At 46.6% G+C, this 23,327-nt stretch overlaps 1 protein-coding gene across 5 annotated transcripts; it reads right to left on the bottom strand.

Annotated features, from left to right (window-relative positions):
- Positions 1-3,006: 3,006 nt before the first annotated feature.
- Positions 3,007-22,700, bottom strand: SRRM2 (serine/arginine repetitive matrix 2). Of its 5 annotated transcripts, XR_006416441.1 has the most exons (16): positions 22,619-22,699; positions 20,845-21,120; positions 19,847-19,951; positions 19,505-19,684; positions 18,942-19,019; positions 18,706-18,768; positions 18,309-18,335; positions 17,906-17,956; positions 17,721-17,810; positions 17,407-17,599; positions 12,345-17,299; positions 9,725-10,009; positions 8,424-8,549; positions 8,157-8,273; positions 7,121-7,209; positions 3,007-4,255 (listed from the first exon to the last, which is right to left on the bottom strand). XR_006416441.1 is itself a non-coding variant. In XM_044447777.1 (15 exons), the coding sequence occupies exons 2-15, from the start codon at positions 21,081-21,083 to the stop codon at positions 7,200-7,202; spliced, it is 6,519 nt and encodes a 2,172-aa protein (XP_044303712.1). In that variant the 5' UTR covers positions 21,084-21,120; positions 22,619-22,699; the 3' UTR covers positions 6,117-7,199. The 5 variants fall into 5 exon arrangements, 3 of the variants coding, with proteins under 3 accessions (XP_044303712.1, XP_044303714.1, XP_044303713.1); XM_044447777.1 differs by lacking the exon at positions 3,007-4,255 and having other exon boundaries at positions 6,117-7,209; XM_044447779.1 differs by lacking the exon at positions 3,007-4,255 and having other exon boundaries at positions 6,117-7,209; positions 9,725-9,988.
- Positions 22,701-23,327: the final 627 nt, after the last annotated feature.

The following is a 23,327-nucleotide window of genomic DNA, read 5'->3' as shown; positions in this document are numbered from 1 at the left end:
GAGACAGCTCACACCACCCCATGGCAGGTTCCCTTCCCCATACTCCCGCCAATGCCAGGAGAGTGGGATTGCTCACAGCGACAGGAATGCAGGGAGGACAGCTGCCAAAAATGCCCCTTTTAGGCAACTGTCATCCTGCTCCAGCACTGCAGCCCCCTGGGTGGACTGGAGTGAGGAGGCCAGTGTCTGAGGCCCCCATTGCACCTGATTGTCAGGCACAGCTGGGGCTCCCAGGGCATTTTTAAGATCAGGGTGGCTGTAGGGGCACCCTGGGTGCAACGTATCATCCAAACCTTCCCAATGGATTAACAAAGTAAGGGATTATTAACTTTTTTCAGCCAAGGGGGTTTGGAGCCTACCCCCTTATATTTAAATGTTAATTTTAAAACTCAATTATGTCTGTTGGAGCTATTAAAAATGGCACTAGTTTGCCAAAAAAACCCCAAGTAAAAACAGAAATAAAATATTTTTCTACTTAGGAGCATGGCTTTTTTAAACCCTATAAAATTAGCATGTGGACATATAGGCCAAGGGATCATCTCTCCAATCTTGCCAGAAAGAGCCAAAGCTCTTTACATGGACCTGCTTCAAGCTCTTAAGTCCCTACAATACCCAAGAAAAAGCTATTTTTTATTTAATTCTACCAGGAAAACACTTCCAGGTTAAGGAACCAAGGGTAAAAATGTAATACCAAAGACATTTTTCACAACTGATTTCCCTTGGCATGTTCTTCTTAGTTCCTTGTCTGAAAATGAATGACCCACTCCAGCTTTAAAAAAAAAAAAACAGGAACAGGAACAGGAAATCACCTCTAACAAAGCATTCTCACCAATTGCTCTCTAGATTTCCACACGCTACATAGAAAATGCTAGGTAGTTAGAGAAAGTGGTAAAGAGCAGGTTGTGGGAACTGATGCCTGGTAACTAGGAGTCCAGTCTTTTTGGAAGATGGGTGTTTTTTGATCAGAGGAAGATTCAGTCAGGATGTTTGGCTTTGTCCCCAGCTCTGGGAATTAGTCCATGTCAGGTAAACCAGAACTCAATGGGTTTTAGAATCCACCCCCACTCCAGAAGGCAGTAGCAAAGTTTCCAGAAGGCAGAAGGCAAGGTTAGAAGAGCAGGATTTGGAGCAGTATCTTTTGTCCCACCATCTCCAATTTTTTTCCCTGTATTAGTTATTTAAATAGCACAATCTGCCTGATGCTTTATTTATAGAGTGTCAACAGAAAGACCAGTGAATGTGAAGAGGGGAACAAGATGCATTCAGTTCGGTTGTATGCACTTGGGCTGAGCTCTAGAAAGCTAGGCTCAATGCCTCACAGAAAAGCTAGGCTTTGAAAAAAAATGGACAATATGACCAGCAGGGATGTAGGAGAGCAAGAAAGGAAGGATGAGGTTTATTAAAACAGCAAGAGACCTTTAGATGCCTGAGGGTGGTGGAGCTGGGGTGTTCTTTTACTTCTTCCAGTTTCTTTCTCCTTTTTGTACATATGCCCTAATTCAGGAAATGACTGAATTTGAGTTTTCTGCATGCAGAGTATATGAGAGTGTCCGCCCAAGTAGAAGGGTAGAAACTGGGTATCGGAGCAAAGTACAAGTATTAGTAGGCATGAAGGAATTGGGCCTCTTTGCCATTTCGTGTGTGTGTGTGTGTGTGTGTGGTACAAGCTGTAAACACAGAGATTTGATTTATTCACCCTTTTGTTCTGTTCCCTGAAGCAGCATAAACCTGATGTAGACTGTGAGCCCATCTGGGTAGTGAGGATGTTCTGCATTCTATAACCATGCTGTCTCACCCAACCCCGCAAGACAATGTCAAGTCAAACCTCCCAGACCTGCAAGTGTCTCCCTGTTATTTCACAACCAGGGAGCTGCCAGCGGGTGGGGTCAGGGGAGACAACAGGGGAGGGCCAGCACAGAAATGATTGGCACTGAAGACAACTCTGAGAGCCTGTTATGGCATGCAGCTTTTAAAGACAGTGGACTCATCCATAAAGTAGAAAGCACTACTAAACGCTCGTGTCCAAGTGTAGTGTTTCCTACTTTATGGATGAGTGTACTGTGAGCAACGGAGGCAACAAGGAGAGCCCAGCAGAAGAACGGGGAAGGGAGCTGGGGAGCACAAAGTGAAGGAAGAATCATGTGATTGTAGAAAGCATCACACACACCTTCTTGCTCCATCACCATACCTATCTTCTCCCAAATACCACACATGTGATACTCCCAACTACAGGTGGGATGAAACTTGAGAGAAAGAACACAATGCATGGACAGCAGGTAAGGAAAAACCAAAATTGTTCTGCCTGGGGCAACCTTTCCCACTGTAGTGCCCTCCACATACGTTGGGCTACAACTTCCAATATCCCTCATCAGTCTGGGAAATGTTGAGTTCAAAACATCTGGAAGGCACCAAGTAAGAATGTACAAAAAATGATTTTGCCTATACCTAATTTCCTTACACAACATTGCCACCATCCCTTCATGCTGGACTTCCTGTCCTAGCCTATATACAAGCCGAGAAGCAAAAATCCTGAGAATTGCTTCCATTGAAAAATGTACACAGAAGGCAGTGTGGTGTAGTAGTTAAGAGCATGGGACTGGGCCTCAGACGACCTGGGTTCTAGTCCCTGCTCAGCCATGAAGCCAACTGGGTGACTTTGGGCCAGTCACAGACTCTTAGCCCAACCTACCTCAAAGGGTTGTTGTGGGGATAAGATGGAGGAGAAGATGTAAGCTGCCTTGAGCCCTTTATAGGAAAAAGGCAGGCTATAAATCAATCAATAAATAAATAATAAATATAAGCCAATTATAAAGCCCTTCCCAGTCCAGCACAAGCTTAATGGACTTCACCATTGTAATCACAGTGGGGTTTGTTTTGCTGGGGGGGGGGGGTGTTACCAGAATTGCCTGGAGGTCAATTAGCTGTGGCTATGTGCTTGACACAATCAGATGTACTTCATAGCTGTCACCAACTTTATATCATTTTTAAATAAACAATCAATCTTGATACAATTGTATAGTTGTTGTTTATTCTTGAAGGTAGAAACGTTCTGGGTAAGATGGAACAAAGGAGGGTCTGGGTCTGGATTTCACACAGGCAGCTTATTTGTAAAGTATCATTAAGAATCAGAACTATGCCTTTCCTGGCTTCTGACGCAAAACCATCTAGCTGGATCAGAGAAGATCTAGCTGCACTTAGCTCCCACTGAAATAAATGGAAAAGGCTAGTCATGACTAAGCAATCTCCCCCCAGTTAAGTTTAAAAAAAAAAAAAACCTTATCTGGATGTAGCCCATTACATTTAATTAAACTAACTGTGTAGGGTCCCCCTAAGTATCTCATTGTGAAAGCAAATTCACAGCATCACTACACAAACACCAAAGGCAGGCAGGCATACAAAGCAAGCACCATGAAAGCAAGCTGTGAGCTGTTCTGCTAATTGTGGCCCTCTTGCTTAGGACCTTACGAACCAAGATTATTATTTTCATTCTAAAATTAAAAGCACATAAGCCTCAATGAGAATGAAAACAAACTGCAAAGAACTGGCAGTTGTTCAGACGACAAGGAGAAAGGAGAGTTCTGTTAAGTCTGTACAATCTTAGAATCCCCAATTGGCTTTCCATTCAGCAACATCCCACTTTCCCTTGCCTCAAGATTGATGAGTCCCGAGACAAGGAAGAAGCAAAATTACCATCATTCACAGTCCCCACACCTTCCCTGGGACTATATAAGACCTATGTGCCCCACGGGAAGGCAGAAAAAAAGGTAGAAGGCCAGGGAGCTTGTGCTGTCTCCTCTTAGATGAGAAAACTGTTTTGTAATTTTTTAGTATTCAAAATTGTAAACCAGCTTGGTAGAAAAAAACTCTTCTACATAAATGCATGTATTTCCTATTCTCTGCTCAACAGACCAAGACACATCAAAAATAAATGTTCATTAACTTGTTATACCATTTTTTTCCAAAAGTGACACAGCTAATATTTGCTTATTTCAAATAAGTACAAGCTCAGGCCCTAAACTTCAAACATTTCTAGCCTACATGAGACAGACACTTTCTGTTTCATGTTGAAAAGCAAAGCCCATTTTAAACTTCGCTGATGTGTCATATGACAAGAGTAAAGAGGGTTGATAAAAGAAAAACCAAAAGGGCAAACCAGGGGACGAGGAGGGAGTATCATGAGGCAGCAACAGAAAGGGAACTTGCGTTTTAGATCATTCATGCTATCTTCTTCACATATAAAGTCATTGGCTGAGATCTGAAAGGAAAACACAGCTAGCTCTATTGGCACAAAGGGGCTTTTAGGCCTTACACATCACTAAAAAGCAGCACCTTCCAAGCTACGTAAGTTTTGGAATCACTGATATAACGTGATATGGCATAAGGGCCTGCCATTAAAAAGGGAGTTATAAAAACAGACCTTGCAAGGAACACAACAGCCCTTCTATGATTATTTGGTTGAGCACCATAAAGGTCTATCAAAGGTCAAAAAATGAGTAGTACAAAGAAAGGTTGAATAAGCTTTGTATGCTTTGCCCAGAGAGGAAAATTAAAAGTAAACATTCTTCTTGGTCTGCGAGAGAGAAGACAGTCAATTGGACAACAGCAAGCTGATGCTCTGAGTCTTGCCAAAGAATGCCTCAAATGCAGAACTTGCAGGCAGTGACATCAAAGTACATAGAAACCTATTTTGCAGAACCATTTAGCAACAACTTCCCTCAGAACAAAGAAATTCAGCTGAAGAGCCAGTAGGACAAACACATCACTTTGGGTATGGGAAAGGTGGGCCTGGCATAGTAAAAACAGGTAGGTTTTTCTCAGCGGTACAAGGAAAGGGGCAAAGAATTGCCATCAGTCTTAGCAAACCAGTGGGGACAAGAACATGCACTAATCCGGACAACTTCACGGAAAGCATTTTCGAGATCAAAATAACAAAATGAGTGATATGGGCAAGAGCAGACTAGTATTAGGCAAGAAAGTAGAGAAGCAACTCAGCTTCTGCTGCTTCCCTTTTCTCCCTCCACCCCACCCACGATTTTAAACAAGAATCCTGAAGTATTCATTATTCTCTTGAGGAACAGCTAAGGTTGGGGTGGAGGATCCACTCCATAAGGAAATCAGATTTGTAAGAAATATGTTTTTTGAAAAGACAATTTAGATTAACAGATGACAGAAAGCAATCAAATGTGAAATAGTGGCATTTCCCACATTTCAGGCAGGAATCTAAATCCAAGATAACCAGTCAGGATAGAAATATTTCTTAGTTCTTATTTCAGCAGAATCATTGCTATTAGAAGCTTGTATCAAATTTAGCCACTGGGATGAAGCGCAGGAGTTTGAGAGGGGTGTTTTTTTTCCATATCAGAAGTGGTGTAGTGCCTTCACTTCTCCCACTGTTACTCAGTGGGAATACAGAGTCGTTTTGGTCAGTCATTTCTGAGAACTTGTTCCATATAGAATTTGTCCTCCTTGATCTGATGTGTCACATGAAGGAGGTCAAGATGGTTTTATTACTTCTATTTAGAAACACCAGGCTCCCTCTTCCATGTATGTATCTATCATACCTTCCAACCAGAGTCAACTAAACAGGGCCTGCTCAGTCCCTTTCCTAACCAATTTAAAAAGAAATAAAGCTAGTGCTTTCCTGCTGTGGTTCCAACACGGCTGTGAAATTTGCCCAGCAAAGTCAGCTAAGTTCATGCTTAACAGCATTTATGCTGAAGTGCTCCTTTTTACTGTGAACCATTTGACTGGACTAGGCTGATGTGCATGCCCAAGCTATTTTTTAAATTATTTTTATTTTTACCATATGCTTCAACCTCTGGTATATGGAGGAGGCAAAGCATACTTTCTAAGTAAAATCAATAACCATGTTCCTCTGAAGCAACAGCAGTCTAATGTTGGATAGGACTATGTAGTACGGAAGGAGTGCTATGCTTTATAAAGTGGATGTGCCAAGAGATGAACTAAGCCATCCAATATCAACATCTGAAAGATACTGTTGAGACAAAAAATCAGCATAGCAGGAGAAACCCACCTGCTCAGGCACTGGAGGTCTCATTTGACTATGGCAAACCCCAGAAACGACGCAGAGAAAAGTCTCAGGGATTCAACAACAATTTCTGCATTTCTTAAGTTTTTTATTTGACAGAAAAAATCTCCTTGCTGTACATATCAAAAAAAATTAAATGCTTTTAAGAAATATGAAGAAACTTCTGTTCCCATCCCTCCCTGATTTAGGGTTTCTCGGCTTCTTTCCAGCAAAATCTCCATCACCTTCCCCCGTAAAATGCCTGACTGTCCCCTTTCCAGTCCCTATCTTGACCCCTCCTGACCTGGCTCAACTGATCAATATGAAAGAGTCTGCTCTGAGGGAGGGATAAAAAGGAAAAAGAGCGCCGCATATTAAAATCAGTGTTTTGGGGGGCAGGAATGGTCTAATCCTCTGATTTGCCACCATCAAAAGTAAACCCCACTGCTGCAGGTTACTGAAAGAAGCTACCTCCTTTCCGTCAAAGAACACCTGCTTGCAACTGAGGAGTTACCCAGAAACAGTGAGCAACAGAGAGAGGGCTAGCGAATGACAGAGACCCTCCACACTGAACTCTGGGAGATCTCCAAGACCAACATGCAATCCTTCCCCTATTTTCAATAACCCTCCACCATTTCAGAGGAGTGCCTGAGAAACGCTAAATCAAACAGATTAGCTCACATATCTCCCTACTCCCCACCCACCCACCCTTTTTGTGTTTTCTTTTTCTTTTTTAACCTTTTATGTCTAAATCAACGAAAAGGAGACCCCTCTCTCAAAACACAGAAGTAAAGATTTAGCTGTAAAACGCACAGAAAAAAATGCTCACAGGAGAGAGAAAAAAAAATCAAATGAACGTCACCAACTGTTGAAGGAGGAGGAAGAGCGCAGAGGTGGCAGATCCTGGTGGGTGCTGAGCAGAAATGTCCAGGGAAGAGGAGAATGTAGCTGCCGACAAATGATGGGCAATAAAGACAGGGACAGTGAAGGAAAAAACTAATGAGAATAAAAAGCCGATGGCAAATGGAGAGCCCCCCGCAACACACAAGCACACTGGCTTCCAGTGGGTATCGGGAGGCGGGGGGCTCCCACCTGGGACAGCACTGTGGGAGGCTGGGGTGGCGCAGTCTGTGGTTGCACGGGCAAGGGCATTCCAGACTCTCCAAGAGACTTAGGGGGACCTATGGAACAAGGGGAGAAAAAACAGGCTTGATTCTAAAACGAGCGGGCAACCTGGCCTGCGACAAACACACCTGGGTACATCATCTAAAAGAAACCAGTGGTGATAAGGCAAGAGAGACACAGTTTCACCGTGTTAACAACAAAGGCTCTGAGAGCCTGGCTTGTCTGAACACGGTTAGGAACCACTCCAAAGGGGTCCCATGGTCTCCATATAAACGTAACAGAGAGGCTGCTTCTGGGGTTAGCATCTTTACTATCAACCAGACCTTTAGCCCATCTTCAGCACCTTCCCCTTTTGTATCCTTTCTTCACACCCATCAACTATGGCAGCAAGTCCCAGGGGCCAAAAAGCAGCTGTCGTAGCACTTTTGCTATTTATAATACAACCTACCCAGATGCAGAATTTAATTATAAGCTGCCTCAGGAGCCAATCCTGACTTGCAAGCTGGGTATACCAGTAAGAAAGCTTACTCATATATAGATATCAAAGGGGAAGTCTACTGCATGACCTTTCACTTGAAAAGATATTATTAACTTAAGATGACAAACCTCAGAGCAGTGTTCATATGGGAACCAAGTAGTCTCCCATCCAGACAGCTTATAGAGCCAGACCTTAGCTTCAACTGCAGAATAACTGAGCTGCCCCAAGTGTCTGTAAGCCATTAAATGGTGCTCTGGATCTCAATCTCCAAGACTAATAGGAATTTGGAGATGAAGATGTTCTGAAAACCCAGGATGCTCCTACCCAAGGACATTCACTCAGACTACATGCACTGACAGTCTCTCCATCTTTTTAGGAGAGACCTACCACTTATTTTTGTAGCACCTGATCTAAGCTGGCTAGGCAGAATCAAGTTGACTGCTGACAATAGTTCAGTTCTGGTTTACTTAAGCCAGCATGAGCATGCCAGAGGATTCTAGTATTAGCAAGCCACTTAGTCATTACCTTGAAGTTCTGCGGCGGGGGGGTCGGGAGCTGGGAGAATTACGCCGCCGTTTCCGTCCTGGAGACCTGCTGATGCTTCGCCTGTTTCTCTGCAAGGATCTGTCCCTGGACCTGTCCCTGGGCAAAGGAATGAGACCACAGAACTGATGCAAGTGTCCTGCTTCTCTAAGTTCTCCCATATTCTCTTCTTCCCCACCCTAAAGAGATCCCTAATACCCACAAGGACCCTATATGAGAGGAAGGCAGAAAGGTTTAAAAGATACCTACCTGCGTCGGTCCCTTGGAGCAGAGGGTGGCTGGACCGGAGGGGAAGCCAGACACCGTTCTACTGGAGAATAGCTGAGGGAGCGCGAGTCACGCAAGGAGTCAGCAGGCTTTCGGGGGCTGCGTGACCTCAGGGCAGAGAAAGAAGAGAGACTAGTTAGAGTGGCATTCACCACACGCCACTGGACAGCACATTTTCAACTCTAAAACAAAGCAGTGGACAGCAGTGAAGATTTCACAAAAGCCTGCACTGCAGCACACACACAGCAGACTAGGAGACTGTGTTCAGAATCCTTTCATTTACAAAAAAGTCTGAACCCAGGACCAACTCTAGGTTTTGAGAAACTTCAGCATGACTTTGGCAGGGGGCCTTGGCCTCCTCACTGGCACTGCTTCCTTGCCGCAAAGCTGCTCCTCACACTTGTTTCTGATACCATTCATTCAGCAACACCTCTGGGCCAGCAGGAGGTTGAACAGTTCAGGAGGAGCAGGATCAGCAGGCCATTAGCAGAGAGGGCCCAATCATGCTACTGACACTGATCTTATCACAATCCTTAAAGCTGCAAATGCATCAGCCTGTGTGGGAAATGTCAGGCAGAATCTCAGAAACTAGAGCCGAGTGGTGGCTATGCAAGTTGCCTAGAAGTTACACTTACCTGCAGGGGTGGGCAAATTGTGGTCCTCCAAATTTTCTGGCCTGCATTTCCCATCAGACTTCACCACTGCTGGCTAATGATCATGGGAGTCACAGGCTAAAAGATCTGAAGGGCCACAAACAATCAACCCTGGGTTAAAGCTTCAGATCACAAGAGAATTCCTAGTCCTTGTTGGTGGCTAGCAGGAAAATGCAGCACCAGTCAAGAGATACAAGTTTCCCTATCATGTGCATTATTAAAGACAGGACTCTGCCCATTCAACTTCTCTTAGTAAATGGTTTTACTTTCCTTTGCACAGGATTAGGTGCTTTTATACACAACCTTCCTTGTAACATCCCAGTACAATCTGCCAGCACCATCCCACACCTCCTCAATAAGTCACCCCCAAACTTCTCTATCTTCCTTATCCACTTGCCAGTCTCAGGGATGCTTCCCCTCTGCCCGCCTCGTTCTCCTCATAACACTTGCACTGGGTATTCACTGCCACTGGCCAAGCTAAACAGTTAATATGGAGGACACAAGTACAGCCCCTCAGTGAGGCAGGTCAGACTAGCAGGGAGGAGATTGGTCTGCCCCCACATTAAGAGAATCCTTGCTAACAAGGAATGGCAGCCAAATGCAGATCTTCCTCAATAGCCAAGTGCTTACTTTCTCTTCTCGGGAGACGGTTTCTTTTTGGGAACCACCTTGGCGACGGCCTGGGGCCCAGTCTTAGGCGACGATGCTGAAGAGGAAGAGGACGAAGATGAGGAAGAGGCTGAAGAGGAGGAGGAGGAAGACGATGATGACGATGAGGAGGAGGAGGAAGAGCTGCTGCTGGAGCTGCTGGAACTCCGAGAGCGACGCTTACGCTTGCCCACTTCTAGAGGCCGTTCATCATGTGGGCCCTCCTTCAGCACTGGGCTTGGTGGCCTGGAGCAGGGAGAAAGGGGCCAGTGGGGAAGAAAAAGGACTTTATGGATCTGAGTCAAGCAGAATGGTTCTGTTAAAGAGACCTTAGCAGGTTAACAAAACAAAAAGTCAACTGTTTTGTTTCCTCCAAAAAGAAAAAAAAGCACATACAGTGGTACCTCGGCTTCAGTTCACGACCAAATCGGATTGTGAACAAAAATTTCATAAAAATTTTCACTCAGGTCACGAACTCCACATTGGGTGGTGACCATGATTGCGGCCATCTCCCCACCCCACCCCAAAGTAAGGAGATGGCCGCAATCGTGCTGGGGGGGGGGGGGGGGGGGGGGGGGGAGATGGCCGAGATCACACCTGTCTTTCCTGCAGGAGCGCACCCGTGATTGCCCCCCCCTTTCCTGCAGGAGCGCAACCGTGATCTCGGCCATCTCCCCCACCCCCAGCTCGATCACTCCCATCTCCCCCCCCCCCAGCACACCCATGATTGCACACTTCTCCCCCCGAGCACATCGGGATGACAGGCATGTGCAACGGGCTCGATCGCGGTCGTGCAGGGAGCGGGGTGGGGAGATGGTCTTGATCTTTGTTGTTCTTTGTCACTTTGCTTCACATTTTTTCTGATAAAAAAAGTTACAGAACGGATTAACCTTATCTACATTGAACCTTATGGGGAAATTTAACTTGGCTCACGGCCATTTTGGTCACAACCAGAGTCCTGGAACAGATTAAGTTCGTGAGCCAAGGTACCACTGTACTTCACAAGTCATGCTGTCTATGGGAAAAGTGCAGGAAATCATCCCCATCAAGTCCTTAAAACTCAGGTTATTGCTATGGTTGGTGCTGTTCCTCAATCATAAAACCTTTACAATCTCCCACTTCCACATCTTGGCAACTGTATCTCCCAAAGCGGGTATGGTTGTCCCCCCTGCATGGTTGCTAACCAGGGCAGCACAGAAGCTCAGGGAGCAGAAAACTTCAAGCGTTACTGGATTAACTCAGGAGCAGCACTCTCACCAGCAAAATGTCATCTCAAGAGGATCTCAGGTTTGCTGAAAACTAAATCAAAACAGTCACTCCACGAAGGATTCTAAGATCGGCCTTTTGCCAGAACCCCTGTTATTGCCACCTCTTACCTCTCTCCAATTCACTACACTCCTATTTCCTTGCTCAGCAATGCTAACCTTGACCAAAAAAATCCAAATCTACTAAATTATATAATACATAGTGATAGTAGTACCATTAGTAGTAACAGCAATAACAAAAACACTGGAATCCTGAAAGCATAATCATTGAAAATATATAAGCCTAGGCAAACACATTTAATTCACAGAACTACATCCTTTCCAAGGGAGCCTAGCATTCAGATTCATGAGAGTTGCTTTGCTGCAGGAAGGATCTGGCATATTTGGTAGTGAGGCAGAGTGCAAAGATTGACAGCATGCCTTGTTCTACCAGTGAAGTGAAACAAGGGTGGCCCCTGGTGGACAAGGACCATAATCACAGCATTTAAAAGTCTATGGGCAGAATGAAGACTTTCAGAGGGTTATCTGTGATGAAGCAAACAAACCCAAGGAAGAGTCATGTGGAACTTGAAAGACTAACAGCTGCACCAGCTGTTCTAAGCTGGCAGACATACAGGGAAAAGGTGTAGACAGTGGGACAGAAGGCCACAAAACGCAAGAGTTACGACCTATGACATGTCCCTGCCAAGTTTAAAAAGGCAATGTAGTGACCATTAGCAGCAAAAATGTGTGATAGCTAAGCTGCACAAGTCACATTATGGCTTATACATTTAAGGCAGGAACAGAAAACTCCAGCACGAGTCCTCCAGCCAACTGGTTCCTACACTAGCCTTGGCTAAGTGAAACCCCCTCCCGCCTAACCATTATGACAACTCGGGTTACCAAGCCTCTTCACTTTGGTAGGCTTATTTACAAGGCTGGTTTAGAAATATGCCAAGATTGAATGTGTCCAGTCAGCACAGCAAAGTTGCAAGATGATGTTACTGCTTCTCTGGCATATGCACAGAGGTGCCTGTGTGCCCCTTGCTTTCCACTGCATTCACCACGGACATGCAGACACCAACATGCACTTTAAACATCTGGTGGGAAAGGTTGTGGACACTCCAGTCCACAAGAACGACAATTAATGCGATTCTCCACGATCCTAGTATTTTCCTTATGGAGAAGAATGCATAAATTTTAAGAATTAGAGTGAGGATAGTGGGGCCAAGGGTACGGATAAAAAAGGCAAACATAGCAGCACTATCAACCTAGACATGGGGACCAGCTTGATCTAAGGGCAACAATCACTGCTAGCTTTACTTTGGGGGAGCAGGGGAAAAAAGACATGCTCTTACTGCTTCAGTACAATCTCAGCCTCGATGTCCTTTAGTGGCTGATCATGGGGGCTGGACCCAGACGAGCTGGACTCAGAATCAGAAGAGGACGAGGACGAGGATGACGAAGAGGATGATGATGATGAAGAAGTGGTGGACGAAGCAGATGAACTTCTCTTTGCTTTCAAGGGGGCAGAAGGCGGTGGGGAGGGAAGAGCCAGCTGAGGGGCTGTGGAACAGCTGCTCCGGGCGTTGTTCTCCACGGCGGCAGAAGTCAACAGTGGCTCAGCCTCAAGGGTGGGGAGGTGCACTTCAGGCCTATCAGCCACTTTCCCTTCCGGTGCAGAATCCTCTTCTTTGGAGGGTGGGACTAGCAGAGAAACCAGAGCTGGCAAGGGGCTAGAGGAAGCAGAGGAGGAGGGAGAGGAGGAGGAGGGGGACAACGATGTAGCTTTAACAGGAGAAGGGGAGCCTGCATGGGAACTGCTTCTCCCTGACGCCACAGAAGTACCAGCAATTGTATCATCTCGAACTATGGCAGAATGGACCATCTGATTCCTCTCTCCTGGGCTATCTCGGACGACAGCAGACCCATTCTTTGACACGGTAGGTGACTCCCGTAGCATGGATGGAGCAGGAGACAGGTTTTTCCGTGGTTTAGGAGATCCCTCACGAGGTGGAGTTGGAGTGTGAGGAATTGCAGTGTTACTTTTGCTGTGCCAAAGGGAAGAAGTTGCTGGCTTCTCCTGAACATCAGACTTGGGGTATCTCTCCAGCACAGGGGGGGAGCGAGATTTCCTTCCTGGGGAGGTGCACATTTCCCGAGACCCTGACCTGGAATGCTTCCTCACAGGAGACGACCGAAAGTCAGGAGATGCTCTGGACCCAGTGCCTTTGTAGGTTGCTGTGGTACGTGAAGCATCTAACCTGGGCGGTGAACGAGATGCATTCCGACTGGTAGCAGAGCGTTGTGGAGACAGCTTTGACATCTCTCTTCGTGCTGGTGATCGGGAATGACCTTTGCGTGGTGAGGAGACAGAGCGTTCACCCTTCCATGGGAAGCGAGATCTGTCCTGATGAGAAGGGGACCTTGAACGGCTTCGACCTGGAGAGGAGACAGACCTTTCCCTCCGTAATGAACCCCTAGATTTGTCTCTTCTTCTGGAGAATGAGCGGGAACGACTCCTCCGTGAGGGAGAGCCAGATCTCCCCCGTCGCAAGGAACTTCTAGGTCTATCACAGTGGGATGATGACTGGGACCTATGTGGATGCACGCTGGTGTTTGACTTCTCTCTGGAGACTGATCTGGATCTTCCACGCCTCAGAGGAGTTCGAGATTTCCGCCTAGGACTCTGTGGTGACACAGATCTCCGTCTTCTTGTAATTGGTGTTCTAGACTTCTCTCTGGCTCGTGGAGAGGATCCAGACCTCCGTCTTCGTGGAGGCGTTCTAGATTTCATTCTGGGTCTTGGAGATGATCCAGATCTGCAGTGGCGGCGAGGTGGTGTTCTGGACTTCATTCGGGGTCTGGGAGATGATCCAGATCTGCGTCGTCTCGGTGGCGTTCTGGACTTAATTCTGGGTCTGGGAGAGGACCCTGACCTACGCCGTCTTGGTGGTGTTCTGGACTTCACTCTGGGTCTTGCTGGTGATCCAGACCTGCCACGCTTTGGTGGTGTTCTGGATTTTGCTCTAGGCCTGGGTGGTGACCTCGACATTCTACGTCTTGGAGGAGTTTTTGATTTTACAGCCGGTCTCACAGGTGAGACAGACCTGCTTACAGATTTCTCTTTCCGTTCTGGGGAGGACTCTGAACTACTCTCACTGGAGTGTGTTCTTGACTTTTCTTTAACCCCAGAATATGACCCTGACCTACTCCTTCTACATGCATCTCTGGGCACATCTTTTTTCTCCAAAGGTGATCTAGGCCCCATCACTGCAGCTCTTGACATTTCTCTTGATTCTGGAGAAGTTCCAGGTCTGTTGTGCTTTGCAACAGCTGCCGATGTGGTGTTCTCTGGTTCTGGAGAGGAATCTGACCTGCTGCGTGTTGGAGATGATATAGATTTGCTCTTGTTAACTGATAATGCAGCAGAACGACTTAATTTTGGGGGTGAACGAGATTTATCATCCTCTGGAGAGGATGATGATGTAGAGGATGATGATGAAGAGGAGGAGGAAGACGAGGAGGAAGAGGAGGAAGAGGATGATCCAGATCTACTTCGCCTTAATGGAATCTCAGACTTCTTAAGTACTGGTGATGACCCAGGCTGACCTTTCTTTGGGGGTGACTGTGATTTCTCTTTCCCAGAGAGAGAAGAACCTGATTTACTCTTCTGGCATGGTGATGTAGCTCTCCCCAATACTGTCAAAGATCCAGATTTGTTGTGCCGTGGAGGTGATCCAGATTTGGCTTTTGTTTCTTGCAATTTACTCTGATGTGGTGGAGATTTAGACTTGCCATTTAGTTCAGGAGAGGAGTGGGACCCACTTCTCCTGGTAGGTGACTTAGACTTTTCTTTCATAGTTGGAGGGGAGAAACCAGACCTGACTTGCTTCAAAGGTGATGCAGATTTTCCGTCAGGTGAGTATCTGGACTTGTTCCTAGGTGGTGATCTAGACTGCTCTTTGATCAATGGAGAGGAGCCAGACCTGCTTCGCCTTGGTGATGACCTGGATTTCTTCAGTTCCGAAGAATCAGTTTTGCACTTTTCCACTGGTGAAACTGATTTCTTCTTCAGTTCTGCAGAAGATCCAGACGCAGTTTTTCTTGGTGATGCAGATTTCTCCCTTAAAGTTGGAGGTGATCCAGACCTGCTCTGCCTTGGGTGCGGTGATCTAGGTTTTTCTTTTCCCGCTAGAGATCTCCCAGACCTGCTTCGCTGCAATGGAGGTGTGGACTTTGGCTCTGAGGAGGCTGCTTGTCTTGAAGGTGATAGAGAGTTTTCTCTTACTGATGACTGAGAAGAACTAGACCGGCTTTGCCTTGGAGATGACATCACTTCCTTCTTGAGCCCTGGTGATGACCCTGATCTTGATTTGGTTTTCACTTCTGGAGAAGACTCAGACCTGTTTCGTCTTCTTGTCAATCTCTCTTCTACACCTGGAGATGACCCAGATCTACTACGTCTTGCAGGAGAGTTAGATGTCCTCCTTAATGCTGGAGATGAACCAGATCGGCTCCTTCTGGAAGACATTTTAGATTTCTCATCAACTACTGAAGAGGCATCAAATTTCTTTGAGAGTCTTGTAGATGAGCCAGATCTGCTCCTTGGAGACATTCTAGATTTAGTTTTCAGTGTTGGAGGTGTCCTAGATTGGCTACGCCTGGCAGGAGATCTAGACTTCTTTTTTGGGGTTGGAAAAGAACGGGATCTGCTTCGCCTTGGAGATAATCTGGATTTCTTTCTCAGCCTCGGAGAAGAACTAGAGCGACTGTGCCGTGGAGGCGTTCTTGATTTTTTCTTCCTTGTTCTTGGCGATGAACCTGAACGACTACTCCGAGGAGATAACTGGGATTTCTTTTTTGTCTTTGGAAGTGATACAGATCGACTGCGTCTGGGAGACACTCGCAATCTGCTTCTGGATTCAGGAGATGATCCAGACTGGCTACGTCTCAGTGCTTTTCGGGACCTCTCTCTCATTCTAGGGGAAGAGTCAGATCGGCTTCTCCTTGAAGAAATCCTGGAAACCTTCCGGTCTGGAGATGACCCAGACCTGCTTCGCCTGGCTGAAATCAAAGATTTCTCTCTCCTCGGTGAAGAGCTAGACCGCCCTCTCCTGGGAGGGCTTCTTGTTCTAGATCGGCCTCTTCTTGTTTGAGTTCTGGATCGAGACCTTACTCGCCTGGGTGGAGTTCTAGATCTAGACCTGCCTCTTCTTGGTGGGGTTCTTGAACGTGTCCTCCCCCTTCTTGGTGGTGTTCTTGACCGCCCCCATCTTCCACTATTTCTGCTTCTAGACCATCCATGCCTTTGGGGAGTTCTAGATCGGGACCAGCCACGCCTTTGAGGTGTACGAGATCGTCCCCACCTTGGTGGTGTACGTGAACGTGATCTGCCCCACCGCTGGGGTGTTCTCGATCGGCCCCGCCACTGAGGGCTGCGAGAACGGGCTCTTCTTAGAGGAGTGCGGGAACGGGAACGGGCACGTCTCTGAGCAGAACGAGATCTCCCCCTCCTTGGTGGTGAGCGTGTGCGTGACCTGCCTCTCTTAGGTGGCGTGCGGGACCGAGATCTACCTCTGCGAGTAATGGGTGTTTGGGAGAGAGATTTGTCCCTCCGACTGGCCCTAGACTTGGTGCTCTTGGCTGGAGGGGTGCCCGACAGTTCACGTCGAGATGTGGCCTTGGCAGGTTGCTTTTGCCCAGAGCGGGAGATTTCAGGAGATGAGCTAGACCTCTCTCTGCGTGTAGATGCCTTCTCTTTGTCTTGTCTTTTGGGAGGCTCCTCTGGGGAAGAGCTACGGGAAACTGTGGCTGGCTTGTCTGCAGGGGAAGAAGAGGAGGAGGAGGAAGAGGAGCAGCTACCACTCTCTGAAGGAGAATGGGTACGCTGGGGTGGAGACCCATCATGGGAGTCCTTCCTCAACTTGGTCTCAGTTGCCTTTGAAGAAGGAGAAGATGAGGAAGCTGCAAGCTGCTCCTTCTGGTCAGGGGACATCTTCGCCTTGGATGGTGGGAGAGTTCCATTACGATCTTCTGATTGCTTCTTAGACTGTGGGGAGTCTCTGGGAGGTGACCTCCTCTCCTTAGAGGAAGGACGGTTGTGCCCAAAGGTTTTTTCCCGAGTAGGATCATTCGGCACTGGTGAGCAATGCTTGAACCTTGAATCCAGCTCAAATGAAGGAGTAGCTTTACGACCCCCATGCCAAGCAGACTTCTTCTCCTTCTCTCTTTCCTTCTCTTTGTTAGGAGATAATGGGCTAGCAGAACGCTGCCGGGACTCATGTACCGGAGAATGCTTGGACAAAGTTTTCTGAACAATGGGAGGGCAAATAAACAACAATTAGAACAGAAACTCAGACTTCACAGTTTCCACCTTCCACCTCTAATAGAATCCTGCAGTTCTAAATTTCCCCCTACCTCCCGTTTTTCTCTGCTTTCTCGAGGGCTTGTGCTCCTGCCCCGCCGGGCAGGCTCAGAAGAAGTTGAACGATCTCGCTCTGGAAGATTCTTGGAAGCCACCTCAGTTTCTCCTTGTTTTCGTGAAGAGGCAGAGGGAGATTTGCTCTGGCGTCTTAAGCCCCCCCGTTTCTGAGCAGTGACACTGCCTGACCTGTAAATGAGTAATGATCATACATTGATGCTTAAGTTATTCATGAGTTAAGTTATTTATTTTCCCAGATCTGTAATCTAGTTAAAAGACCCAGCTTTTGGATCTCCATTGCAACCCATACCTGCTGCGAGAAGCATCTGAGGAGGAAGAACCATCCGGAGAAGAAGAACGATCGCGGCGGCCTTTCTGAGATGTAGACTCACTGGTGGACCTATGACAAAATTAGAATCATGAGTGGGAGGCGTGTAGAAAGTCAGCTTCAGCAAGGAGAGAGCAAAGTAGCAGTGACAGAAAACATGCCCTTACCGTTTTCGTTTCTTTTCCTTGGATTTGTGTTTACTCTTGGGACTTGGAGTCCTGGGAAAATAATACTGCTTTGAAACATTCTGGAAAGACCAAAAAGGCTCGTGTACCCTAAATTCCTACATTACCTACTGCAGAAACCCCACTTTCTATCCCTACTGATTTCCAAGAAAAGCTGATCCCTAGAATAATATTGCCACCTTTGTCATAACAGAAAATCAATGTAGCATAGCCAATCCTGTCAGGTTTGGATGCTGGAGAACCAGATTTTAGCATCCACTCAACAAAGCAGCTCACCAATAGAACTCTGCTCACCATTGAGTAAGAATGTTTGAGAACGGTAAGCAAAATTGCAGACTCCTGCCTCCACCAAAAAGCACTCTAGGAAATAGCTACCAAGACTAACCTGTGCTTCCTTTTTTTGGACTCTGATCTGAAAGAAAAAAAAAAAGAAACAAAGACTTGTATGATACAGGTGGCTGCCAGATAGCCAAACACAATGCACAGAAATATTAACCTGGCAAGAACCTGTGCTGGGTTAGGAGTGTGAGTCCCCACCCTATTCCAGTCCTGCACACAATGCTTAAGCGGACAGGTCAGGAAAAAACATATGGAGACAAAAGGACAGGTGATGCTCACAGACCTAAGACCCCCTAATAACCATGTGAATCTTTTCCCTAAAAAAAAGTTCTGAGAAACATCTGTTCTCAATTAGATGAATGAAAATAAGTGAAAAAGATCCTGTGCTCCAGTTCTATCTCTCACTCCCTAAGCCAGTCATTACCCCACAATAGGCACTTTACCTGTGTTTCTTCTTCTTTGAGCTTTTCTTCCTCTCTCTTCGAGAAGGTGACCTGCTTTCAGATCTTGAAGGATCAAATAAAAAGAGCATGTTATGCCTTTTAAAAGGACTAAGGTGGATTCCCAAAGCCAAGCTCCCTTGCCCTCTCCCTCTCACTAATGCCAAACTCAACCCAGAACTCTTTTCCCTGCATCTCAGCCCTGCAGAGGGAATTCATGTCTTGGTTCACCCACCCACCTGCCTCTGTCTTTCTTCTTTTTCTTCTTCTTCTGCTTTGGGGATGGTGAACGGGAGCTGCTAGATTCTTTGACAAGACTGAGGAGATAAAGACAAGTGGTGAAAGATGAAGTCCCAAAAGACAGACTTCCCATTTTTCTCTGCAAGCAGCTGAGGTAGCAGGCAAGAATAGTCTCTTTTACCTCAAAATCTGATCTTCCTCCACAAACAAGAAAATGTTTACTAAGAATTCATGACACAACAAAACCACAGTAACAGACTTTAGAAGTGTAACACAGGTACATTAGCCAAATGACAGCTCTATATCAAAACTTCATAGCTTTAAATATGCACTAACTACCTTATATATCACAGCATAGTACAGCTTAGATACGTTTTGAAATAGGTTTCATCTGATGCAATCTCAACACCATAAATTAGATTTCTACATTGCTTAACGCAAGACTTTTGTTTAAAATATTGCTGTTTGCATTACTCTTAAACATTAGAAGGTTTAAAAGCACTGCCTTGTAATCCATGAAGAGCAAAAAAGAAAAGAGAAGCACATTTCTTTACTGAGATACCTGTATTGCTTCTGCTGCTCTTGTAGCTGCTTGGCAGCTGCAGCTGTTGCTGCCTCCTTGGCCCTGCGGTTGGGGTCAAAGGAGCTGCCATCCACATAGTTGTCGCTAATTCCAAAGGCAGCACGAAGCTTCTCATTCTTTTTCTCATTGGCCTCAGCTAGCTGATGGGTCTCTGTGACACTGCAGAGAAGTGAAAACAGTTAGAGATGCCACTGGAGCACTGAGGGGAAGGAATGTGATTGTGAGGGATGGAAGCTGCAGAGCAACAAGCCTTGCATGGGAACAAAAGGAAACAATATGCCAAGGCAAAAAGGCCAAGATCCTCCAAGATGCCTTACTTACGTTGGCTTCTGCTGGGATTCTCCCTCCTTGACCACTGCTACATCCTTTTCTAGAAGCATTATCCGAAAAGTGGCTACTTTTTCCTGGATCTCCCCTTCACCATACCTGGATTGTAAGGCATTAGAAGATAACGTAAAAGGCTGACCAGACGGATGTTTAATGCACAAATAGCTCTTCTCTAATCAGACACCACAAAATGTTTCCACAATGCATGAATTGCAACAGCTCCAATAATTCATCCTGAAAGCTGACAATTACTTTCACCTAGCATAACAACAATGTCTGAAGCTTAAACCAGAATAAATTTGTTTCGAATCCTTTCTCTTGTTAAGAACTAGCTAGATCCCAATCCACCATAAGCAATTCCTGATAATATTAACCTGCCTTACAGGACTGTTACAAGTTTTTTGAGATACCAGTCTTAAATGTTGCATAGATACATAAATGGGGTGTACTTTCACTGCTACAAGAAGGATCATTTTCCACTTCAAATAAAAAACGCAATTTTCACTCCTGATATCCAGCAGAGCTATCTTTCCAAACAATACTATACTTGCAATCCTTATGGAACTGACTGAGCCAAGTTCCATTAGATTTATTCATATTTCTCTCTTCAGCTTCTTTTTATCACTGAAATACAAGATGGTGCTGTAAATCACTTCAATATGAACAAGTCCCACTGAAAGCAACAGGGGTTGTGTTAACTCAGCATGGACAAAGGCATGCAGCCAATGCCATAATATCATGTTTACCGCATCCAGCATGTATATTCAAAAGCCTCATTGTGCTATCTATTCAAAGCTATTTAAATCAATAATCTAGATCCACTGCAAAGATCAGAGTGGCCAACAGTTCAAAGTGAAAATTCTGGGGGCAAAGCACACACAAGCACTCTGCCAGAGTGCTCATTCCAACAGTCACTAGTCGCTGTCCCCACTTAAGCTCTAAATTTTCCCTGTAATATTGCAAGTGTCTTCTGCCACCTTATAACAACATACCCCTGTTCTTCCATGAGCTCAGCCAGCTCTAAGCATTTCAGCTCAACCTTCCGCTTGCGCTCGTGGTCCAGGATGTCCTGGTTTGGTTTTTTAACCAGAGACGACTCCAGTTTCCTCAACTCCTCTTCTGACTTGTAGTCGGTACGATCCTTCTTGTGGCGGACGGCCGAGAGGTTGCGCTGCACGTAACCGTTGGTGCCGCTGCCCCGGGGAGTGGGGAGTCCTATCCCATTGTACATGGCTCTCACCGGCTAGCACCACTGGTGCCTCTGATACCTGAGCAAAAACACAGAGAATATAGCAAGAGCTGCCAGCATCTCACCAAATGTTTTTCACATACCAGCATTACCTCCCTACAATCAAGAGCAACAAGCCATATGTAACAGAATGAAACCTAAAGAGGTCATGAAATACAGCATCCTTCCCATAAACAAGTTATGATATTATCCCCCATTCTGTCCCATAAATCACTCCCCTTTTTTATTTCACAACCGCTTGCATGTTTCCTTCATGTATGCAATTTCAACTTCACCCCTTGCTAAAGCCTCTCGCACATTGTATGCCTCCCAGGATTCCTACCCCATTATGGAAACCACACTCTCAAATCCTGCCACCTACCCCATAGAGAACTGCCCCATCCTTCACCATCTTTCCAGCTAGACACTTTTTCCTGACTACTCAAATCTTCCACCACAAAATGTGTATCCTCTTTCTGATCTAAGGATCCCCAAAATATGTGCTTCGCAGGGAAAATGTGCCATTACACAAATCCTTAACTGCCATCACTCCCCAGCTACCTGTTTCTTTTTAGCATAAACCCAAGTACTAAGTCTCAGGAACTTAATTTCCAGTCCACAGTGCCTGCCGCAATCCTCAAGACTTCTCATCTGCTCAGAAAATATTTACTTATCATGTTCCATAGCTGCAAACAACAACAAGCTGTACCTGATGCCTCAAGTACTACAGTGCTGAACTGTACTTCTTATACGCAAATACACATCTTCTGTTTCACTCCACCCCAAGTTCCAACCCCTTCTTTCCAACTAAGATTTCAGTACCACACACAATTCTTGAAAGTTCAGTGGGACTAACTTCCAAGTAAACACACATAAGACTGCAGCACCTCATCTTCTAATTGGCAGTAATCCTCCCACTGTAACTTCATGTGGTTGAACACCAGTCCAAAACAGCCCTTTATCTGACTACAAACCTCACTTTTACATACCGTCATTCTCTAACTCAGTATATCGACCGTTCTATAACTTACTTATACCCTTTCAAGCCCTGATCGGGCCTTTCCTCCTACCTGGCAACCCCCTCCCATTTCTATCAAAAACTCCACAACCCCCACCTCAGCCAACGAAGCCTAGATAGCCGTCCCTTTGCAGTTCCAAGCTGCACCTATCAGTTCATACTGGGCCTCCCCTAGATAGAACTCTCACCCATTACGCCCCTCCATCTCAAGGCCTGGCGGAGCCTGCTATCCCCATTCACGCCCATTTCAATACCCTTTCTGCCGCCCCCGCCCCATCCTCTGCGGGAAGACCTCACCCGCCCGTGCTTCAATACCACCAGGGCCCCCTCCCGCGCCAGAGCACCGTGGCCGCGAAGCACGCCCGGCCCCTCCCTCCCGAGGCCAGGCCGCCCGCACCCCCTTGCTTGCTGGCTTCCGGCCGACCCCCCCCCCGCCCTAGTCGGCCTCTCACCCCCCTCCCTGACGCTGCCCAGGGAAGGCCGCTCGCTCTGCCTGCGCCACTCGCTCGCGCTCCCTCACCCGACGCAGCAGCAGCAGCCGCGGCGCAGGCGGAGGGTGAGGGGAAGGGGGAGGGGAGGAAAGCTGGAACCGCCCCCCCTCCCGTCCAATTCGCTCCCGTCTGTCCCTCGCCTCGCCCGTGACCTTCTGGACAGTGTAGTCTCTCTTCGGCACCAGGCCCTTCACGCCGATGAGGCTCCGCGAGAGAAGAGACTACAGATCCCGAAATGCCTGGCAAGTAGCGCGAAGGTCGTCCGCCATTTTCTAAAGCGCTCTGGGATTGAGTGCGGGAGCGATAGAGATAGGTGCCTTAACGCGGAGTTTTCTTGTTATTTTCCCAAGGTTCTTTTTCTCCTTTCAGTCTTTCTCGCCGCAATCAGATTTACGCACAAGGCAGTCCAGAAAAGACAGCTGGTCGCGGGTGCAGAAGAACCAAGGGAAACGGAACGTCTCTCCCATCAGCCACCGCGCGCTGCCCAAATTAGAGTCGGAGGGAGTGGAATACCCAACAAATCTCGCGAGAGCTCCTTGGGGAGCGGAGTGCGCGTTATGAATACGTCTCTCAAATGGTAACCCGTGTAGGTCGCGTTTCCGTGAAGCACGCTGGGAAATGTAGTTCAGCAGCTATAATTACACCACAGTCCCTATTGATAGACAAACTACAATTTCCAGAAAGCATTACAAGCTGAACGTGTATGGTTTTGTTCCACCCTTTTCCCTCGGGAAGGGA

The sequence above is a fragment of the Varanus komodoensis genome, unplaced genomic scaffold (assembly GCF_004798865.1).
Source record: "Varanus komodoensis strain SLA01 unplaced genomic scaffold, ASM479886v1 scaffold53, whole genome shotgun sequence".
Lineage (NCBI taxonomy): Eukaryota > Metazoa > Chordata > Lepidosauria > Squamata > Varanidae > Varanus > Varanus komodoensis.
This window is presented reverse-complemented; position numbering and strand designations above follow the sequence as displayed.

Bases quoted from the DNA above. Each gene is read 5' to 3' on its own strand.
- SRRM2 (XM_044447777.1), bottom strand. From the start codon at position 21,083: ATGTACAATGGGATAGGACTCCCCACTCCCCGGGGCAGCGGCACCAAC. The intron at 18,336-18,705 runs GTAAAGTGCCTA...TTTTTCTTTCAG, and splicing joins TCAAAGAAGAAGAAACACAG to ATCAGAGTCCAAAAAAAGGA. The intron at 17,957-18,308 runs GTTAGTCTTGGT...TTATTTTCCCAG, and splicing joins TCCAAAAAAAGGAAGCACAG to GACTCCAAGTCCCAAGAGTA.